This window comes from Geotrypetes seraphini, chromosome 4, assembly GCF_902459505.1.
Source record: "Geotrypetes seraphini chromosome 4, aGeoSer1.1, whole genome shotgun sequence".
NCBI classification, from domain to species: domain Eukaryota; kingdom Metazoa; phylum Chordata; class Amphibia; order Gymnophiona; family Dermophiidae; genus Geotrypetes; species Geotrypetes seraphini.
Genome location: NC_047087.1, coordinates 119,586,265 through 119,609,779, shown reverse-complemented (window position 1 = coordinate 119,609,779; position 23,515 = coordinate 119,586,265). Strand labels below are relative to the sequence as shown.

The 23,515-nt window shown below is 43.8% G+C and overlaps 2 protein-coding genes across 4 annotated transcripts in view; one reads left to right on the top strand and one right to left on the bottom strand.

Moving 5' to 3' along the window:
* POGLUT1 (protein O-glucosyltransferase 1) overlaps positions 1-23,515 on the top strand; it is a 50,024-nt gene that overhangs the window by 11,503 nt on the left and 15,006 nt on the right. For all 3 annotated transcript variants that reach the window (XR_004539184.1, XR_004539185.1, XM_033941567.1), the window contains exons 4-8: positions 5,073-5,208; positions 9,764-9,885; positions 10,592-10,651; positions 11,498-11,597; positions 17,211-17,269. Coding sequence is in view for 1 of the 3 variants with exons in the window: in XM_033941567.1 (XP_033797458.1) it covers positions 5,073-5,208; positions 9,764-9,885; positions 10,592-10,651; positions 11,498-11,597; positions 17,211-17,269 (477 nt within the window). In the remaining 2 variants the exon portion in view is untranslated. The remainder of the gene's footprint in view (positions 1-5,072; positions 5,209-9,763; positions 9,886-10,591; positions 10,652-11,497; positions 11,598-17,210; positions 17,270-23,515) is intronic.
* Positions 1-23,515, bottom strand: part of TIMMDC1 (translocase of inner mitochondrial membrane domain containing 1) — a 97,581-nt gene that overhangs the window by 73,324 nt on the left and 742 nt on the right. The window lies entirely within an intron of this gene.

Below are 23,515 nucleotides of genomic sequence, written 5' to 3'. Positions count from 1 at the left end.
AAAAGTAGTACCGTGGCCTTTAAAAGGAAAAATTATAATTTACCATCTAATTTTCTTTCTTTTTAGCCCACCAGATAAGTTCATACTCTATGGGTTGTATCTGTTGACCAGTAGATGGAGATAGAATCAAAGTAGCCCCATGTGATTTACCCTATAAAGGCACTATGCAGGGGACAGATAATTAGCTGAATGTACTGTAGAATCTATTTCAGCTGAGTCCTCTTTCATAAAGTAGCAAATCAAGATATTTGAAACCATTTTGGAAGTCTAATCCATTGGCTGAATATTAAACCTAGCATAACCTAAGAAAACACCACTGGAGGAAAGAAAAAGACATGTTAAAGCGGGCCTCAGCACTAGTCTGGTGGGACTAAAGGGAAGAAAAGTAGCAGGTAAAATTATAATTTTTCCTTTCTTAGACTTCACAACCTGTCAAATACAGCAAAGCAGCCCTGAATATGGGTGAGATGAGAAACCATTTTTGGCATGTCCTCTGCTGTAAGGCCAGCAAACATTCACAATCGGAAGAGAAGAATCATGTCATCTTGACAAGCAAAAAATTACCATAAGTCTGCTCCAGCTGATTGCTGTTAAGACCTGGAGGGACTCCTTCCCTTACCTCAGCTCTTAGGTTTCAGAGCCCAAGGTGTGTTCGAGGAAATAAACACAGATCAGTGTGAAATAATAGCTAAAGCTATAGTACAGACTGTCATGTAGCAGCTTTGCATAAACTGACTGCTAACCCCTAATTCAGCTGAGCTGTTTTCATTAGCAGTTTTCTAGATGCAAATACATTCCTTGGCATGATTACATAAATGCTAAACAACACACTTTTCTCAGATCTTCTTACGCACATTCATAGTTACACTATATTTTTGTCATGCACATTTCCTTCTCTGGCTAATCTACCCACACAAGGCCCTAATTAGTACATTAAGATCAGTTTCCCCAACCAAGCATTCATAGTTTGTATTCTTCATGGCTATTGCTTTCTGCTTCAGAGAAACTACACAATTCATTTTCATTATATGACTGACACAACTTTCATCCTTAGCTCTTATCAATCTCTAGAGTTAAATTCTGTACCAAAGGATGATAGAAACACGTACTTCTGTCTAAGGAGGAATAAGAAAAATTGATACCTCTAAAAGAGGGCAGGGCATAGCAACCTTAAGGCAGAGAAGTAGAAGTCTTCTTTAGAAGGATGCCAATAAGGAATGGAGAAGACATTCTGCACAAAAAATAGGAGAGGTCTACCACTTAAAAGATCTCCAGAAAAAATATCATCACTGCATAAGATCACTGAAAAATGAACAATGCAAAAGAGATTCATGGTGTAGATTCAGGTCACAAAGACAAAATGGAAACTTTCTGAAGAGAAAAAGATATAGAATGCACTATAAAAGCTGGAATTTTCTCATAAAATATCCGGGTTGGCTTGGAAAAGAATAACATTGCTGCTTACAGAATGAGATTTAGCTATTTTGTTGAAGATTTGCATACATGATCCAATAGAAAGTGAGCACCATTCCATCCAGACCTAAATGGGTGTGGAAAAACCTGAACTGAAACAGGGCAACAAGACTACCTATGTTAGGGACAGAATAGGGTTACCAGATGTCCAGGAAAACCTGGGCATGTCCTCGTTTTAGAGGACTGTCCTGATGCCCGGAGGGATTTCCAAAACCCAGCAGTTTGGGTTTTGAAAAGCCCTAAGCTCGAGGCCGTGTCTGGGGTACTTCTGCGCATGTGTGGATATCTATATCCGCACATGCACAGAGGCCCCCAGACGTGGCCCCAAGCTTGGGGAAGGAGACACAAGGTTTGGGTGTGGGCAGGACCAGGTGTCCCTTTTTCTTTTCTTTTTTTTTTTTAACCTTAGGATAGGATTGAAAGGAATTGATAGAACTTGATGTGAAAGATCTCTCTGGGGGTGGGAAGAAGGTTCTCCATTACTGAAATCCTGTCAGTGGATGTATGGGGTGTGTTGTGTTATTGGATGATGCATGTGGAATGTAATTCTCTGAAGTGTCTGTTATTTGGTCATGTTTTTAACGTGGGTAATATGAGCAAAATATCAGCATAAATGTAAAAACTGATTCTATTCTTGTATTGTGAAGGCTGAGGGACTGATGAAAATATTAATGTTGGAATAAGAGAGCTCCTCAAGGAACCCCACAAGTCAGTTGGTATGATGCTGAATATCTCTACCTGTGATACCAATATCTTGTTATCTTTGAATTAAAGGTAGATCAATAAGGTGATGATCTACCAAGTCAAAGGGTGAACTAAGATCTAATGAAACAGCTAATGCTAAATGACTAGCATCAAGATATGAGTATAACTCGTTAAGTTGGCTGAGATAGCCATTTCTGTACAGAAACCTTTTCTAAATCTAATCTAAAACTTGGCTTTATATACCGAGACTTCATTTTAAGAAAGCTCGACCCGGTTTACAATAGTTAAATTAAAAAAATATAAACCATAAAGAAAAATTTTGAAATTAATTAAAATAAAGTAGTTTTCAAAAGCTTATGAAAAAAATAGAAGAGAACCAGACCTTCTTATAAGGAACAGAAGATCGTTCCAAAGTTGAGAAAACTTAAAAATCAAAGATTGGCCAAAAATCTTAACTCTACTCCCTTTTCTGGAAGGGAGAGAGAATTTATATTGTTGGTTGCCCCTTGCAAAAGAGAATCTGTAAAGATTCCAAAATAAAGGAACTAGAGGGGTGAAGATACCATAAAGAATTTTAAAAATAACACAAGCACTTTTAAACTGAACTCTAAAATAAACAGGAAGCCAATGAAGACTCTGGAGCAATGGTGTCATGTGATCGAACTTGCGTTTCCCAAAAATCAGTTTTGCTGCAATATTCTGGACCAGTTGTAATCTATAAAGGCAGATTTTTGTAATACTGAGGTAGATGACATTACAATAATCAAGCTGTGATAATATAATTGAACTAAAATAGAAAAGTGACGGTGATGAAAGATGTCTGACCTTCCTCAGCATACGCAGATTAAAAAAGCATTTCTTAATCACAGAACCAGATTATTTGAGATGTAAGGTATTAGAATTGTCAAACAGTTTTGAGAGTTGATTAAATATGACCTTTTCTACAAGCTTAGCTTGGGCACGATTTATAGTAGCTGTAGATAACTTTTCAGTTGCTTTGGACAATTATCCAAAACTATGCACCTGTTTGCCTTTCTAGTACAGTAAAACCTTGGTTTGCGAGCATAATTCATTCCAGAAGCATGCTTGTAATCCAAAACACTCGTACATCAAATCGAATTTCCCCATAAGAAATAATGGAAACTCGGACGATTTGTTCCACAACCCAAAAACTTTAATAAAAAATACTATACCTACCTTTATTGCAAGACCTCACTCCATTTAGAACAGTCGCTATACTCCTGCAACATCAGAGAGAGAAGAACCATCGGTTTAGTTGTGGTGATGTGACGCATGTATACTGTATGTACTCGTATTGCAAGACTTTACTTGTTTCTGCTTGTTTTGTTGTTATTTGTTCACTCATACTGTAGTGCTGTAGCCAATGGTGCTGGCTGCTTTTCCAATAAAAATTATTAAAAAAAAAAAAGAACAGTCACTATACTTGCAGTGTCAGAGAGAGAAGAACCATCGGTTCAGTTGTTATGTGTACTTGTATTGCAAGACTTTGCTTGTTTAGAACAGTCGCTACACTCTTGCAGTGTCAGTGAGAGAAGAACCATTGGCTCAGTTGTGATGTGTGTATATTATGTGTACTTGTATTGCAAAACTTTGTTTGTATATCAAGTTAAAATTTAATCAAATGTTTTGCTTGTCTTGCAAAACACTTGCAAACCAAGTTACTTGCAATCCAAGGTTTTACTGTACTATGATAGAATATTTGCAAAATGCAAACTAATATGAATATTATTATTTGGAAGGGTGGAGGTTGGCTCACTTGATATGAAATGCTCATCCAGAATGGATGTTTGTAGTGCAGTTGCAAATGGTTGGGTGGGGTTCTGCAATGTTCTAAATTCACTTTCAAAGTTGATGTTTATATTTGTATTTCTGCAACCAGAGAGATTTCTGGTAGTTTCTTAAATTTATAAGTCTAAAACACGAAAGCACTACAAATATGGCTTGAACAAAAACTGTGTCTGTACAGATTTATCATTGTTCTGATTCAACACTGCAGAATGTTAGAAAATTTGTCATTCTGTTCCTTGTGGAATTGCCTTTTTATGTACTACTATGTGTTGAATTGTAAAGTGAAATATTCTGCTTCTGCTCTGCACCCTTTGTTGGAGTTTTGAGTTGTCTGTGAATGTTTCATGTGAATGAATAATTATAATTTATTTTTAAAAACATATGTTAGAATTACATTTTATGATTTTATAACTTTATAAGTTGCTGCCTAGTTTTTAGGCAGCAGGAAGGCACATATTCTAGTCATTTACAGACATAAGTGACCACTTGGGCATGTAAATGGCCTCTTATAGAATCTTAACTAGTAGAAAAGCACATGTAATGATTTAATGATGTATACTTTGCCAGTGGGTGTGTGTTTGGGTAGAACCCACAGATACAGATGTAAATTGTAGAATAGTGTCGCATGCATGTGAGCATTTTCACAAGCTGTAGGGTCGCACCTTGATATTACATGGCCTTGTAGGCACCTACTTCGCTTTATAGAATAAGCTTAAAAGAGGCACCATAACCAGCACCTGTAGTGGGTGTCCTAGAATTACCCTCTAACAAAACTGAGAAATCAAGGTGGCATTCAGTTGCCCCTATGTGTCACAAGATGATTCCAGCTATGCAGTTCATGTAAGAAAAATGTTTGTTGTAGGGCTGTACCAAATATTTGGCCCCCTAGTGTCTCAATATGAATAATGCATTTGGGGCACTAGGGGGCCAAATATTCAATACAGCCCTGATTTGTTGTTCACTTGGTGAAATAAATTCATCCACATTGACTCCACAATAAAACCTGTGCAATTGTTTTGGGTGTATTTCTCCTGAGGAGTTTGTCTGTTGTGCAAGTGCAGTTATTGTGCACTGTTTCTTTGCAGATGCAGTGGAGTGGAGCACTTTATTCTTGAGATAATTGACCGCCTCCCAGACATGGAGATGGTGATTAATGTGCGAGATTACCCACAGGTACCCAGCTGGATGAAGCCAGTCCTGCCCATTTTCTCGTTCAGCAAGGTAGATACCAGCCTTTTACTCATTCTGTCTCTCAGAGATGGACTCCATTTTAATAAGTACATAAGAATTTTGTTGCTTCCCTTTTGGATTCCATATGCTAGGTGTTCAATCCCAACCCACAATCTGGGAGTTGCAGAAATCTACAACTTTTCTGAGCACATTCTCTACCCTCTTAGCCTGAGCTAGTAAACATACCAATTTGCAAGCAATCTGTGCAGAGTCTTTCGCAGTTGCTCTGCTTTTTCTTATTTTTTCACTTAAGTACATTTTCTCGGTGGCTTCAGTGCCTTCAGACCCCTTCCCAGTGGTTCCTTATCAGAAGAAAGGACGTAGTCCTGTGGTGCCAGACTGCTGCTTCACAGAGAAGCTCTGATGGATCTGTGGAGCCAGCCTGCTGTGTGCCACCATTTCTAGACTCGGAGTCCCTTCCCCTGAGAGTCTGCTTGCCAGTGACCTTGTCATGTATGCGTCTGGAGTGAAATCCACCCAGGCTTCAAGACACAAGCTGCCTTTCCCACCCCTGACAGCATGGACAAGATCCGTGTCAGTAGCTGTAAACAGTCTGGCACTGCATACTCTGAGTAAACCTCCATTATCTCCCATGTAAACTTCGGGGGTGACTTATAAAAACGATTTTAAAATCGTTTTTCACAGTTTCTGAGGTTAGGGTTCAGATCCGCACTTCTCCAGAACCCAAATCATTATTTTTTATTTTCGGTTTTTGTTTATTTTTGCCATTTTTGGCACAAATTTGTGACGGCGGCCATTGTGGATTTTAAAATAGATCTTTTTTCTAACTTATTTCTGCCTCAAAAACCCCTCAATTTGACACAAAATTGAATGGGATTGACTCCCCAGCCCCTAAGCTGTTGAATGTGGACATTGATTGCGCCGGATTAGCGCCAGATCAGTGATTGTGTACCATGTGCCGTGGCGCGCTGGGAAAGGGGGACGAGAACTTTGGACTTCGCCCCCTCTGGTTAATTTTGGGCTGGGGAGCTAGCCTGGGTCTGTGCCTCCTGAAGAAAATCTCATCCAGAGGCCGTCCTGGATTCTGGCACAAAATGCCTGCAGCCCAAGTCTAGGGACTCTTTTGGCGTGGCGCATGTACCTCAACAGAGCCCTGCCATGGTTGCGGAGTGGTCTTGTCACCGGATTTTATTCAGCTCCTCTGAAAAGCATATTCCTCAGGCTTTTTTGGTCTGTTGTGCCTGTAGCGAAGCTTCCTGTTTGGCAGCCCTCTCATCTGGCTATGCCAGACCTTAGTTGCAATAGTTGCCATGCAGATATTATGATTCTTCTGTCTCCTGCTAATGTCTTATTTTGCATCCGGCTGATGCCTTTTCTGAGACTGGTCTCAGCTGCCTAGAGCATCTGGATTTGGGTCCTGATCTTTCTTTGTAGATTTTTAAGCAGGTTTCTGTCTGCATCTTTATGGATGATGTTTTGAAAGAGCTCCATTTGGGTTCTCCACTTTTTATTTCTCAGGCTTCAGTCCTGGACCATTCTTCTGTTCATTGGTCTGTTCTGTTCTATTCATGTGGTATCCCAGAAAGCTCTTTCCAATCTTCTAAAGCTAGATCTACGCTTTATCACCTGGATCCTGATTTTCGGCAGGCTTGAACAGCCTGAGATAGATTCCACTGTGGAGCTGGTTATCCAGCGCACAGCCCTCCCTAGTGATGGGGGAGTGAGAGTTAAGGACTCTCAGAATTGCAGGGTGGATATTATGCTACAAAACATTCTTTTCTAGCGGCATCTTCGGGTAGCTGAGTGGTGGTGGCTGCTTCCTTTATGGCGCGTGCCTGTTATTCCGGCCTGCACAATGCATCCTCTGTGGAAGTGAATGCCTGTCCTCCGCTGGTGATGGTTGATATGGATTAGGTGCCGGGCACCCTTTATGATCTCATTTGAGTTCTTAGTACATTCTCTACTGGTGCAGTGTCTGCCTTTCCCACCCCTGACAGCATGGACAAGATCCATGTCAGTAGCTGTAAACAGTCTGGCACTGCATACTCTGAGTAAACCTCCATTATCTCCCATGTAAACTTCGGGGGTGACTTATAAAAACGATTTTAAAGTCGTTTTTCACAGTTTCTGAGGTTAGGGTTCAGATCTGCACCTCTCCAGAACCCAAATCATTATTTTTTATTTTCGTTTTTTGTTTATTTTTGCCATTTTTGGCACAAATTTGTGACGGCGGCCATTGTGCTGTGGTAGGCTGATTTCCAAGTCCACGATCGCTCGATGGATTTGAATGGACATTTCCGCTGATCTCGCTTAAAGCACATTCAACGAGAAGTGTGGCTGCCTCGTGGGTGGAATCTCACACGATTCATCCTGATGAAATTTGCAGGGCAGCTGCTTGGTCCTCTCTTCATACTTTTAACCAGTGGATAATCGAGTGGATGTGGCGGCGAATTCCGATGCCGTTTTTGGGACCTCTGTTTTGAGGGCAGACTCTTCTGTCCCTCCTTAGCTATCGTTGCTTTGGTACATTACCTTTAGTAAGGAATCCGGAAAGGACGTAACAGAATGGAAGATTAGGTTTATACCTTCGATAATCATCTTTCTGTTGGTTCTGGAGGATTCCATATGATCCGCCCTCTCTGTATACATTCAGTTGTTTGGAGTAGCCTGCTCCTTTCTTCTTCGGTTACTCTCCTTACAGATGTGAAGATTTTCCAGCCAGATCTTGTGGAGAGTTTTTCTGTGAGTATACACATTACCGAAGGCCTTTCTTGGGGTGCTCATTGCACACAGCAGGTTAGTTCTACATTGTTCCTCAATGTTTTTCTGAGTTGCCTTTGTGCCTCTTTATCCCTTGTTCATGTTTTGCAGAACAGACCAGTTTAAGAATTGCTTATGTTGCTGGGGATCTTCCCCTGTACCCCCCTTGTCATAGATTTGTTCAGGTATGTTACTTGGCTTTGGGACTCAACTGTGGATATGGCTTTAGCTCTCAGTCTGAGGGGGAGGAGCAATGGGCTCAGAAAAATTTTGGATTTCTGCAACTCCCAGATTGTGGGTTGGGATTGAACATCTAACATATGGAATCTTACAGGGACTAACAGAAAGAAGATTATTGAAGGTAAAAACCTAAATCTTCCATTTCTCTCTGTATGCTCCCATCATTTTTGCCAAAGGTGATGTCATCTTTCTATGTCAATCAAGAAGTCAGGTTATCCATCTTCCAAACTATGGACTTAAAGAGGAGGGACAAAGTGTTGAACTTGCTTGATATACAGAGATGTTTTCTTCTTTGATAACCTGACAGTAACTTTTGGTTTTCAGCTCATCTGTCTGTCTTAACCAGTGCGGCAAGACTACGCAGGCCTACATCTTAATGAGAACATCTCCAGGTGGATTTGAATGGCTACATCGTTGGCATACATTGGCTGTAGAAAACAGCCATATTTTGCCTTGATAGCACACTCTACTAGAAGTGTGATACCTTTGTTGGTGGAGACCAAAGCAATTCCTCCTGAAGAGATTTGTAGAGCAGCTACATGGTCCACTCTCCATACATTTACAAAGTTTTATAGGGTGGATTTGGCTGCGAGAGAGGATACCACTTTTGGGTCCTCGGTATTAAGGGCAGGCTCATCTTTCTCGCCCTAGATTCAGGAGACTGCTTTGGTACTTCACCTATGGTTAGGACTCGTATGTCCTTCGCACCAGAAGGGAAGATTAGGTACTTATCTCGATAATCTTCTTTTTGGAAGGACATATGAGTCCTGACATCCCACCCTGTCAGTCTGGAGTTCACCTGCCTATTGATTGGAAAAACATGTTATGTCCAGAGCTGGAGATTTTCTCCAGTCAGTGAGATGAGGCAGGGGAAGGATGTTTTAGAAAATCTATATCCATATGCAATTAAAAAAAAAAAAAAAAAAAAGAGGAGAGAGAAGAAAGTGGTAAATAATAATAATAACAGTTTATATACCGCAATACCATTAAGTTCTATGCGGTTTACAATAGATTAAGCGAGGTACAAATTGATTGAATTTAAGAGGGGGGAAGAGGAGAGTTAATAGGACCGGAAATGCATTGTTGAGGAGAAAGAGATTAATAGGACAGAAGGTGTTCATGGTGTTTTTTCAGTTTACAACCTCTAACTGGGGGGAAAACGAAATGAGACTCTGAGCTCCATAAGTTCAGTGCTGTTTGCATTTTGATGGACGGTTGCTGTTCATTCCACCTATGTTGTTTACGACATTTAACATTGTTAATTGTTTCCTACAGAGCAGAAAATAAATGTTTTAGCAGGGGATCTCCCCGTCCCCCCCTTCTTATTTCTCTGTTTGATTGCTTTGGTACAAACTGAAGGGGGCTCTACAGTACTGGAGAAAAAGATGGAGTTGAATATTGTAAATTTCATCCTTCTGAAATCAACTCGTGGGTAAGGGGATATGACCTATTGTCAGGACTCGTATGTCCTTCCAGAAATAAAATTATTGAGCTATGTGTCTAATCTTCCCTTAAGGTTAGAGAATTTTACCATAAAGGCAGTACTTGTATTAATGTAAATTATTGTGGCCTTCAATATTTTTAGACATCAGACTACCAAGACATCATGTATCCTGCATGGACCTTTTGGGAAGGCGGACCAGCTGTTTGGCCAATTTACCCAACTGGTCTTGGGCGCTGGGATCTCATGCGAGTTGAGCTTAAGAAGTAAGCATCATGTGGATCATGATTTCTTCTATTCCAGATATGAAAGGAACCAATTGCTCTTACTTTCTGTACATTGGCTTAGCATTACACTTTTAAACTTTCATTTACAAAGTGTTCTGATGTGGATCATTCAAGAGTATCCCTTTTGGTAAGCAACAGCCCCTTGCGAATTGTTGTTCTAAAATTGAGTGTTGCCCAACAGTAAATATTTAAGAAAGTTGGAGCATTGTGGCTAAAAGTGTTTTTTTACAGGGTTCAGATACAACTTGTCATGACTTCCAGTACCGCACATGTTGATCCGGCTTCTGTGTCTCTCCCCTCCCAGACAGAGAGACAGAGACATTTATCCTAATAACATTATTGGGGAACATAAATGTGAGATATGCTGGGAACCAAAGGCTGTCTATAACTCTGATTAAATACAGCTAGGTCCTTTACAGCTTCTATCTGCCACAAGCAATTTTCTTAAATATCAATTTTCACGTACATAAGTTATTGCTAGTTAGCACTCAGCTACCTAAAAAGAAGTTAACAGAAGTGTCAAACCACCTCTGTCAAAAAAATGGCGTAAAAATGAAATGCCATATTAATTTCTGAGCTCTTTATTGGTGTTTTTTTTAACAGGCAATATCTCCCTTGTGTCCATCCTGTACCTTCTTTTTGCCTTCCAATACATTATAATGAGCTTATTCCTATACATCTCTAGGTCCGCAGAACAATGGTCATGGGAGCACAAGGTCTCCAAAGGATACTTTCGGGGATCCAGGTGAGGTTGGATATAAGAAATTCTACTTCATAAATGTTTTTCCTACCCAAAAGATTTACCTTCCACACATACGGCCTCTTTTACAAAGCCGCACGGCAACAGCCCCGAAGCCCTTTAAATCTCTGTGGGCTTTGGGACCGTTAGCGCAGTGCAGCCGCTAGCACAGCTTTGTAAAAGAAGCCGATAGTTACTGAAAAGGCTGTTACCTTTGAGTGGATATAGGTAGCAATTTTGAGTGCACAAGCACATTATAACACAACAGAGAGAATGGATCAGGTAGAACATGCCAAAAATGTGTTGTACATAACACAAGCAGGTATTTAATTTAATCTTTTATCTGAAGGAGAGCACCTCTAGCAATACAGTACCTGTGAACCAGTAGGAGCGTGGAATAACTCATAAAGCATCTACATATTTCATGTCTGTAATTGGATCAGTGTCTTTCTGTTAAGAGAAGTTGTTCTAAAGAAAACTTCTCCACAACTTGCAGTAGAATGGTCTACCTGTTATTTTCACTACAGATAATAGTGCTGAGGATGGTAGTGAGATGAGGCAGGGGAAGGATGTGTCGGAAAATCAATTCCTATTGCTGCTCTTTGTGACTCTGAACAAATCACTTAATCCTCCATTGTCCCAGGTACAAAATAAGTTCCTGTATACAATATGTAAACCACTTTAATTGTAACCACAGAAAGGCAGCATATCAAATCACATCCCCTTTCAAGCAATCTAACTGACTGAGCACTCCCTTGGTGCTTTATAATTGACAATATAGTTCTTTTCTCTAGGGAAGGAATATACTGTTCTGTAACTTCCATTCTTGCGTTCTATGATTTCTTAATCCAGAACCAGTCCAGAGCGAGACCCCCTCATTCTCCTTTCTCGTGAGAACCCAGAATTTGTCGATGCCGAGTACACGAAAAATCAAGCCTGGAAATCAGAAAAAGTGAGTGAGTGAAGACTACTACTGAAAAACAACCTAATCTGAGGACACAAGAACAGATAATACAGAGATGTGGAACCTGTGACTGTCACCCCCATCTTCTAGGGGTAAAGTCCATTTCCAGTGCAATAGGGGATGGTATGCTGAACCAAGGGTCTTCCATCCACACTGCGCGTCCATTGCAGGAGATACTGCTTTCAGCACCTCCTCCTACTCCCTGCTTTCTTCTGCCCTCAGTCAGTTATTCTTCCGCAAGCGAGCCTGCAGGAGCAACTTTGATCTGCTCAGTTCTCTTTTTTGTTTCCTGTGATTTTTTAAATTATTTTTTATGTTTTTTGTGGGACTTCATGTTCCAGTACAGCTCCAGTGACTGCCTAGCCTGCGTAAGAGGAGCAGACTTTGGTTTGCAGCTGACAGGTGGATCCTGTGGGGACCTGCTAAGCTAGCCTGCTTGAACTGTGGCGCTAGGAGTTTTCCCCTACTGTTTGTTCATTCCTTGACTTGATCAGGAATGCTACTGCAGGCTGTACGGATACCAATTGCATTTCTTTGGAGCGCACATGGTGTCGGCTGCATTTGCTCCCCTCTCCTTGTGGCATTTTAATTATGGTCTCGGGGTTGAGGCTTAGTCCGGCAGTGGCCTGACTAGCAGCTGAAGATTCAGAAGAGGTAGCTTCCTGTGTTCATGGTTCTGGAACAGCATTTTCAGTTCATGGCTCTGCCCTTCAGGCTTGCCACAGCACTATCATTCATCACCAAGGTAATGGTAGTGGTATCGGCCCACCTCCACAAGATGGGTTGGCTTGTCCACCCTTACTTGAACGACTGACTCATCGGAACCTCCTTGAAGGAGGAAGCATAGAAAGTGGTCCAGGCTGTCATGGTGGCCCTTCAGAGTCAGAGCTGGAATGTCAACTTGAAAAAGAGCCAATTCAGTTGCTGGAATACCTGGGTATCAGATTTGACACTGAGAAAGGTTGAGCGTTTCTTCCAGATGCATGCAAATGGAGGCTTTGGGCCAAATCTCGGCTCATGTAACACAACAGAGTCCGTTGGCCTGGGACTATCTTCAAGTTCTGGGTTCAATGGCTGCCACAATAGAAGTGGTGCCTTCAGCAAGAGCACATATGCATCCCCTACAACACTCCCTTCTGTCTTCCTGGTCCCTGCAAAGGGACTCTCTGCATGTTCTGTTATCCTGGACAACAGCAACCTGCTGCAGCATGGCCTGGTGGCTATGCCCAACATCTTTGACCTCAGGAATGCCTCTTCAGATTGACTCTTGGACCATGCTAACAACAGATGCCAGCCTCTTGGGCTGTGAGAACCGTCCAGTTCAGGGGCAGTGGTCTCTTATCTCAGGAAAAAGAGACTAAGTTCTTACTTTGATAATATTTTTCCAGTACATAGGGATGGTATACTGAACTCCCTGCCCATCTTTGGTATGTCTGTGAGGGTGTCAGGTCAAAAGTGCACTGGGAGGGGAGAGGGAAGTCCACCATATGTTTAGTACTCTGGTGACATAGGCTGCCGAAATGGCCAGAAGATGAGCTTCCACCCAACGGAAGAGGGCCTTAGCCTCCTTCTGGAGCCCGACACTCCTGCTGCCTCCTTGCCTGTTCACATAAACCACTGCTGAAATGTTGTCCGAAAACACTCCAACTGCCTTGTTCGTCAGCCAGGACTGAAACTGCTTGAAGTTCCAGCCTGTTGCTAGACCAACAGGCTGGAACTTCAAGCAGTTTCAGTCCTGGCTGACGAACAAGGCAGTTGGAGTGTTTTCGGACAACATTTCAGCAGTGGTTTATGTGAACAGGCAAGGAGGCAGCAGGAGTGTCGGGCTCCAGAAGGAGGCTAAGGCCCTCTTCCGTTGGGTGGAAGCTCATCTTCTGGCCATTTCGGCAGCCTATGTCACCAGAGTACTAAACATATGGTGGACTTCCCTCTCCCCTCAGGCATTTCAGACCATTGTCAACCACTGGGACAAACCAGTGTTCAACCTTTATGGCAACGGCAAAGAACAAGAAAGCAATCTGCTTATTCAGCTGCAGATACAAGCACAGGGATTGACACCCTGGTACAGGCTTGTCAGCAGACTAGTTACTGTACATATTTCCTCCTTGGCATATGATAGGCTGAATCCTAAGACGAGTAACCAGGCACCCAGGCCAAGTCATCCTAGTAGCTCCAGACTGGCCCAGGTGTCTGTGGTACATGGATCTAGTGCATCTTCAGGACAGTCCCCCTCTGAGGTTTCAACCACTCGAGGGACTTCTCTTTCAGGGTCTGATCATGCTGCATGATCTGGAGTGCTGTGGTATTTTGGCTTGGCTCTTGAGCGACTTTGAACAAGAAGGGCTATTTGGATTTGGAGGTGTGTACGCTTCTGAGAGTCAAGAAGCCTGCCACATTCATGCCATATATGCCAAGGCATGGGATTTCTTATAACGTTGATGTTGCAAGGAGAAGCTAGACCCCGTCAAGGCCTCTGCATCATCAGTGCTGTCCTTCAAGAAGGCTTGGACATGGGGTTGGCAGTTTCTTCTGTGAAAGTTCAAATGGTTGGCGTTTCCTGTTTCAGAACCAAGGATGTTAGGTTCTCTTTTGCTGCACCTGGATATTGTCAGATTCTTTAAGGGTGTCCTGAGGGTTAGCCTCCGGTTTGCCAGCCCTGTCCTTCCTGGATCTTTAACATGGTACTGGAAGGGCTCTCGTGGCTTACGTTCAAGACCACACTCATGGATCTGACAATCAAGACAATATTTCTGGTAGCCATTACTTCTGCCAGACATGTCTTGGAATTGCAGGCCTTGAACTGCAGGGATCCTTACCTCTGTATAACAGATACGGTGGTCTCCTTGCGGACCGTCCCTTATTTCTTGCCAAAGGTGATTTCAGCATTCCATATCTACCAGGAGGTTTGGCTTCCGGATTTCCAGCCCCCTGGTTCTAGAAAGAAGGACAAAGTCTTGAAGGTGCTGGATGTCTGGAGGGCTCTCTTGGTGATTGTCTGGAAGTTACAAATTATTTTCATCTCTCAATCTCTTCGTCTTGACAAATACAGCGAAAGGGAGGCTGGCTTTCAGAGCTACCATTTCAAGATAAATTAGGTCAGCTATTTCATCCTCCTATATTGTCTGTGGAAAGCAGCTGGCTTTCACTCTTCAAGCTCATTCAACTAGGGCTGAATCTAGAACAATTTCGCTGGATGAGATTTGTTGAGCGGCAACTTCGTCATCTCTTTATACTTTCACCAAGTTTTATAGGGTGGACGTGGCGGTTCAGGAGGACTCCTCGTTTAGAGCCTCTGTTTTATGGGCAGACTTCTCTCTCCTACCCGGAGTTTCAGGGACTGCTTAGCTACGTCTTTTGGTTCAGCATACCATCCCTATTGCACTGGAAAAAGAGACTAAGTTCTTACTTTGATAATATTTTTCCAGTACATAGGGATGGTATACTGAACTCCCTGCCCATCTTTGGTATGTCTGTGAGGGTGTCAGGTCAAAAGTGCACTGGGACAAAGGCGCGCCCAGACAATTGAGCGCAGCGCAGAGGCGCGCACCCCACAAAATTACTGTTTTTACGGCTCCGACGGGGGGGGGCGGACCCCCCCCCACTTTACTTAATAGACATCGCGCCGCGTTGTGAGGGGTGTGGGGGGTTGTAACCCCCCACATTTTAATGAAAACTTCACTTTTTCCCTGTTTTTAGGGAAAAAGTTAAGTTTACAGTAAAATGTGGAGGGTTACAACCCCCCAAACCTCCCACAACGCCGGCGCGATCTCTTAAGTAAACTGGGGGGGGCTCCCCAACAAACCCCCCCGTCGGAGCCCCTAAAAACTGTAATTTTCTTCGGCGCGCGCCTCCGTCTTGCACTCAGTTGTCGGCGCATGCTTTTGTCTTTCGCGGGGTTGTCTATGAACCGTCTGTGAGCATTGTGTTCTTTTGTATGAGCAGATCAAGTTCCTGTTGCGGGGTTTACCTATTCTTCTGTTCTCTGCTGTAGAGCTGCTGCCAGCTTTGAAACTAACCGACTGGGGGCAGCAGAGAAAAGGAGGAGGTGCTAAAAGCACAGACTCACGGGAAAGGATGGAAGATCCTTAGTTCAGCATACCATCCCTATCTACTAGAAAAGATATCAAGGTAAGAACCTAATCTCTTTTTAGGGAAGAAAGATTAACATTTAGAAGGGCATTCTATTAATCTTCAACTGGGATGAACAAGAGAAGAGGAGGAGTCTTGTTTGAAGAACCAATAGTAAAATGAAAGAACTATCTCTCCAAGTGATGGGCAGGTAGAAATTCTGAATTCTTGTCTCTTTAAACAGTAATTTCAGCTTTATTGACAAGTCAAGGTGTCGCCCAAGGATTGTGTGTATTGAAATCTAGTAGTGTATCCTTGCCAATGAAGGAAATAATCTGTAAACTAAGTACTTATCTTTGAGATTTGTAATAAGTTTTCTATCTCAGGATGCTCTAAATCCTTGACAATCTAATCTAATCTTTGATTTTATATACCGATTCATCCCAACAAGAGGGCTCGACTCTTAACAAAATATTAATGAAATATACAAGGGATTAGAGCAGAAACTGTATCTTTTTTTATGCCAAAAAAATTTATCTGCAGACTTGGTAGCTACTTCTGGGGAGCCCTTGGGGAGTTGGGAGTTCTCATATATGCCACTCACTGGGTGTTATAGATTTTGAGTTTTATATTTGGTTAGTCACATTTCTGTACAGGTATACATTAAATACTACCTTGTCCAAAAAGGTTTGTTTCTGAGGCACTGGATGTTTAAGTGATTTTGCTTTAGGCCACAAATGCTAAGCTTGTTTTCGCGAAAAGCAAATTTGATCGAGTCTCACCACTCCTGTCTAAGCTCCATTGGCTCCCAGTAATCCCCAGGATCCACTTCAAATGTGCGTGTCTGGCCTACAAGATCCTATATGGCATCCTTCCTGCCGTTATCCCTCTATCCTGGAATTCCCCAACCCCTACTTCCTCCAGAACCTCCCAAATTTTTAAACTATCCTTCCCTTCCATAAAAGGTATTTCCCATGCAGGCAAACTTGGGTCATCCCTCCCCTTTAGAATCACTGAGATCTGGAATAACCTCACCTCCCCACTCCGAACCTCAAGCTCCCTCCAACTCTTCCGCAAACACCTAAAAACCTGGCTATTCTCAAAACTGTAACACTTCCCCCTCTTAGGCCTCTCACCTTCCCCTTTACACCTAACTCTCTAATCTCTCCACTGTAGTTCCTCTTTCATCCTTCTTCCTGTAAACCGTGCCGAGCTCCGCATTCGTGGAGATGGTGCGGTATATAAACCCAAGGTTTAGTTTAGTTAGTTTAAATGTCAACGGGAAAATTAAAATTTTTAATCCAGGCTTCCTTGGTCTTCTGCTTTTTGCAGGTATCACTAAGGTACTCCTTCAATCTGTATCTTCTTCCTGTTGGGCTTTTCCCAAGCTGCTTTATGCCATGCCTCAGTGAACCTTTATAAAACTATGGAGTCCTTTTGTTCCTTGTATATGCATTTTAACAACTGGGACTCGGGATAACAACATATTTATAGGTAGAAAATCGATTTTTGTTTTCTTTCTTCCTTCTCCAGGACACATTAGGGAAACCTCCAGCGAATGAAATTCCACTTGTGGACCATTGCAGATATAAGTATGGCCAAGTTCTGAATTATATAGTTGAAATGCACACAAATATTCATAAGAGAACAAATAAAATCAAGAGGTATTCAGGTCATATGTCCCTTCCCCAAAGAGCTTATTTCAAAGAAGATTAGTAAAAAGGAAGACACGTAGAAGGAAAACTGTCAAGCCAATAGCCATTTGTGAGGATTGTGATGAAGAGTAAGCAGGAGGAGATATGTCTTAGGAATGGGGTAGAGAATAGTTGGTGAAATTAGGGGTTAGCAATATATTTAGTAAAATATGACTTACTTTACATTAACTAATATTCTACATAACATTCAAACAAGATTTTTCACTAGCATCGCCATGCTCATACTTTTATGTGAAACCTCTTTTTGTAGCTTCTCCTTATTCCTTTTTCTTCTAGCCCATTTAGAACCAGTGATGTGATTCTGATACCATAAGCCTTCATTTGCAACCACTTATTTGAATAAACCCACCTTTCTACTGTTCCTAGTCTGATCATTGCCATAAAAGTCCAGATGCAAGGAGTCATGCGTCAGGGTCTCTTCCAGAACTTTGTCATAGGCTCTAAATTTGAACATCAGGTTTATCCCCCACCCCCAACACACACACTCTCATCCATAGAGACCTCCCCCTTCCCCGCCATGAGCTTCACTAGAAGGTTAGGTTTCTACCTAAGATGATAATCTTTCTGTTAGTCCCTGGAGGATTCCATACACTAGGTGTTCAATCCCAACCCGCAGTTTGGGTGTTGTAGAAAGCTACATTTTTTCTGAACATATGCTGCACTCCCCCTAGTGTTAGAATCAGTTCAGTTCCAAAGCCTAGCACATACCTGTAAATCCAGGACAAGAGGTAGAGGGGAGAATCCCCATCAACACAAGCAATTCATGAACTGGTTTGCTCTGCAAAATAATGAGCAGGCACAAAAGCAACTCAGAAAAACATTGATGAACAATGTAGAACTAACCTGCTGTGTGCAATGAGCACCCCAAGAAAGGCCTTCGGTAACGAGCATACTCACAGAAAACTCCCCACAGGATCTGCCAGATGGCTGGAAAATCTTCAAGCCTGTAAGAAGAGGCAGAAAAGAGTAGATTATCAACTGAATGTACACAGAGAGGGCAGGTCATATGGAATCCTCCAGGGACTAATAGATTATCATAGGTAGAAACCTAATCTTCCAGTCTGTTAACATCCCTTCTAGATTCCATACACTAGGTGACGTACCAAAGCCATAGTAGCTAGGGAGGGACAAAAGAGCCTGCCCACAAAACCAAGGTCCCGAAAAACAGCATCAGAACACACTGCCACATCCATTCGGTAAAAATATGAAGAGAGGACCAAGTAACTGCCCTGCAAATTTCATCAGGATGAATCATGTGAGATTCCACCTATGACACAGCCACACTTCTCGTCAAGAGTGCTGTAAGCAAAATCGGCGGCTGTGTGTCGCGGGCGATGTAAGTCGTGGAAATGGCCCTTCAAATCTACCGAGCGATCGAGGACTTGGACACCGTCCTAGCATGGTGAGGCGCAGCAGTGAGAACAAAAATGTGATCAGACAACCCAGAACTCAATTCATCCTCCGGACATCTAATTTACGGAAGATCTGATCTTCGTGCTCAAAACCTGTCGTATGACATGCAAGCAATCTAACCTCCTGATCGACTCAGAAAGCCAAGACCATTGTCAATAAGAAGGAAAGAACAGTACAGTACAGGGGAAAACACTGTAATACGAACAAAAGATTCTCTGCATGAAAGAGCAGAAACTCCAAAATATACCATGCTGAGACAAGTGACCAGAAAAACTGTCATGAACGTCGGGTCCAGAAGAAATACATCCTATAGTGGTTCAAAGGGAGCCTCATCAAGGCCCTGTAAAACAATGTCAAGAGTCCACGAAGGGAAAGGAAGACGCAAGGGAGGACACAGACGAAGCGTCCCCCCTCATACACCTGGTCAGATTTGAAACAGCAGTAAGCGAACTAGCTCCTCTGCACAGTTGAAAACACACAAGGCCTGCAACCTGAATTTTCAGGAAGGCCAGTGCCAGACTTCAGACTAAACCCTCCTGAATGAAAACCAGGACTGGGACTTAACTGGGAGCCTGCTCTGGCTCTACCTAATTCCTAGCACTTGCCTGTGAGAAAAACCTAACAGACTTTGGAAGAAGAAGCCAAAGTAGAGGGACTTCAAGCGTAAAAGAGTCAAGATAACTACCTCCAAATAACTTCATCAAGGCTGAGCGCTCGAGCCATGCCGTAAAATCAAATGCCGAGGGTTCTCCATGGACATCTATTCCTGACGGAGAAAGATAATAGCTGAAAAGGGAGCAGGAGCTTCACATCCTGCTAAAGACATACAAGAACCACATACCACAGGCTGCGAGGCCAATCTGGAGCCACTAAAGACACCAAGCAGGGATGTGTCATTGCCCAGTGGATGACTCGACCAACCAGAGGCCCTGGAGGGACTATCATACAGGAACCCATGAGACAGGGCCAAACCAAGGCAATTGGCCCTAGCTTCTGCGTTGTTTGTCGACCGAAAAGGCACTTCGCCTTCGAGATCTCTGCCAAAGTCAACAAGACTCACCGGGGCTAATCCCAGCTCTTATAAGAGTAGATGGAATGGCTCCAGTGAGAGGAACATGCTTCCGAGACCAGGAACTGTCAGCCGAGGAAGACTGCTGGAACATTGTCTACACCAGCCCCATGGGACACCAAAAAAGACAGAAGAAACTCTTCTTCCCAGTGGGTCGCTGATCTTTCGGGCCCAAAAGAGAGCACTAGAGCTCCTTCATGAAGTACATATGCCACCATCGTGGCGCAAAAGAAAACTTGCACCACCAGCCTTTCTGAAGGGACTGGAGTGCCAACCGAATTTCTGAAGTTCCAGATGAAAGGTCACCTAAAGTTGTCGAACAGGAGTCCACTGCCCTGAATGGAGCAGGCCCCATAATAAGCCCACAATCCATCAGGCTGGCATTCGTGCTAAGAGTTAGCCACTTGGAAATCCAAAAAAGCAAGCCCTAGCAGAGAGCCACCCTGAAGCCACTAGCTCAAATTGCTGCTATCTGGCTCCGTCCAGGAGAGTAGCCTCTAAAGGGGGAAAAACTCAGGAGAGATCAAGAGAGGAGGGACTCCCATCAAGGGCCATGGTTGCTCAGGCCCAGGGGATTGCCTCCAAGGAGGCTGGCCAGAACCTGCAAATAAACCCTGGCCGAGAAAGCTGGACAATCTAAGAGAATTCTAATCTATTAACAAAGGTTCTGTCTACTTGCCCTTAGAAGAAACACACAACTCCCTCTGGAGACAAAGAGAAGCCCTAGAAAATCCAGAGACTGGGAGGACGCCACACATCTCTTCCTGAACTTGCCCACGCCTGCAGCAGAGACATTACCATCCCTACCATGCCTTCTGTATCATAACAGCCTCATGCGATCTTGAGAGACCTGAAATTTCCCCCTCCCCCCATCACTAGAGAGGGCTGCACGCTGGAAAACCTGTGCCACAGCAGAATCTACCTCGGGCTGTTCAGACTTGCCAAAAAGCAGGATTTGGATGATAAAGCATAGACATAGCTTTAGCAGATCAGAAAAAGCTGTCTGGGGAACACATTGTTCTGAAACCAGACCTAGGAGCTGTGGATGGAATGGAAAAGGCACAGGAGAATGGATCAGGACTGAAGCTTGGAAAATGGAAAATCCAAATGGAGCTCTTTCAGAACATCAGCCATAAAGAGGTAGACAGAAGCCTGTTGAAAATGCAAAGAAGAATCAGCACCTCCAAATCCAGATGCTCAGAAGGCCGAGAAGACCAGTCTCAGCAAAGGCATCAGCCAGATCCAAATTAAATACAGTGGCATGAGATAGAAGAAACACAAAATCTGCATGGCAACTATTGCAATCGAAATCTGGCACAGCTGGACAAGAGAGCTCCTGAAAGGAAGCTTTGCCACAGACCCCATAGACTGGAAAAAACCCCGACGCGCCCACTGGTTGCGTCAAACGAGCAGGGTCTGTGGATATAATGTTCAGAGGAGCCAAATAAAATCCGATAAGGCCCACTCCGCAACCATAGCTGGGCACTGTTGAGGTACATGCGACGCATCAAGAGAGTCCCTATTACTGGGAACACAGGCGAACTACACCAGACTCCAGAATGGCTCCTGGGTGAGATTTTCTTCGGAAGGCACGGACCAAGGCCGGCTCTCCAGAGGAGGTGAAGTCTGAAGCTCCCACCCCCTCCCCCGGCACACCATGGCACGCTTTTCAAAATCGCTGATCCGGTGTACCAATGTCCACATCCAATAGATTAGGGGCTGGGGAGTCCATCCCAATAGATCTTGAGTCAAATCAAGGAGTTTTTGAGGCAGAACTTAAAATTTAGAGAAAAAAGATCAATTTTAAAATCCAAGATGGCTACTGTCATGAATTTGTGCCAAAAACAGCAAAAATAAATTTTGAAAATAAAAAAATAGAAATTTGGGAGATGGGGAACATGAACCCTACCCTCAGAAACTGTGAGAAACCGAGTTTAAAGCCACCCCTGAAGTTCCCATAGGAAATAATGGAGGTAAGTCTCTGTAGTGCCTTTGTCAGCGTTTTTAAAGCAGCTGAGTAGAGAAAAAGGACTTTCTGACTCAGAAACAGCTCCAAATTCACTGGAACTGAAGATCTTCAGACTGCCAGCCGGCCAGAGACAGACTACACTAGGGGTGTCCAACCTTTTGGCTTCCCTGGGCCACATTGGCCAAAAAAAATGTTTCTGGGGCTGCACAAACGTGCAAATGCTGCAGCAAGACAGAGGAGGGAGCCGGCAAGATGGTAAACACCCGGGGGAAGCAGAGGAAAACACTGCATCGCCCTTGACCGGGGCCACACAAAATACTTCACGGGGCCACAGGTTGGACACTCCTGGACTACACCCTTCGCCCCCATGGATTCTCTCCCACACGGGCTGGGGCGGGAAAGGCAGCCTGCGCCTTAAGACCTGGATGGCTTTCTGTCCATACACACCTAGCCTGCACTAGAAACCTGCAACAAGATCACTAGCTAGCAAACTCCGTGGGAAGGGACCCCGGGTACTGTAAGAAGGTGGTACACAGGAGGCTGGCTTCACAGATCCACCAGAGTTTCTCTGTGAAGCTGCAATCTAGCACTGTAAGACTGTGTCCTTTTCTCAGACAGAGGATCACTGGGAAGGGGTCCTAAGGCACTGAAGCCACCGAGAAACGAACTTTAAGTGGAAAAAATATGAAACAGAAGCAGAGCAACAGCAAAAGACTTCTGCTCTGACTGCTTGCAGAAATTGAAATTGATTCTAACACTAGGGGGAGTGCAGCATGTGTTCAGAAAAGATGTAGATTTCTGCAACACCCAGACTGTGGGTTGGGATTGAACACCCTAGTGCAGGGGTGCCCCACACGTCGATCGCGATCGACAGGTCGCTCGCTCAGGCGACCCCAGTCGATCGCAGAGTGGGTTCCCTTCTCTTTTATCCCCTCCTGACTGGCCTGCTCCTGAATTCTGCTGCTGCCTCCACTGCTCAACATTTAAAAAAAAACAAAACCGGCTTGGAGAATTTATGCTCCGGGAACTAACGTTAGCTTGTACCGGCTTCCCTTCTCTTCCCTCTGAAACCGGAAGTTATGTCCGGGGGGGGGGGGGGAGAGAAGGGAAGCCGGCACGCACATGTTAGAGCCCCATTCGCAGGCTAAAGCAGGAGACAGGTCAGTGAAGCTTGCGATTTGCTCTTCTTGCTGCCAGGTCCTGCCTACTTTCTGTTTCCTCAAAGGCAGGACCCGGCAGCATTTCTCCCAATAGGTCGATCTTGGGCTGATAGCCTTCCTCTCCCCGACGTCAATTCTGCCGTCGGGGAGGAAGTTCTGGCCAGCGGAACTTCCTCTCCGACAGCAAAATTGACGTCGGGGAGAGGAATGCTGGTGGGCCCGAAGCAAGGAGAGCTTGGCCGGCAGCGGTGCGGCTTTGGGGGCCTGTTATCCAATGGCAGCGGCAGTGGCTTGGGGGAGGGCAGGGAGGGAGAAAGAGGGCAGGCAGGGAGACAGAAGGAAAGAAGAGAAACAGAAAAAAAGAAAGGGGGCATGAAGAGAGAAAGAAAGAGAGGGCAGGGAGAGAAAAAGAAAACGTTGGGGGGGGGGGGAATGAGGTCAGGAGGAGAGGAAGCATACAGGCTAAAAGAAGGGAAGAAAGATTGGATGCACAGTCAGAAGAAGAAAGTGCA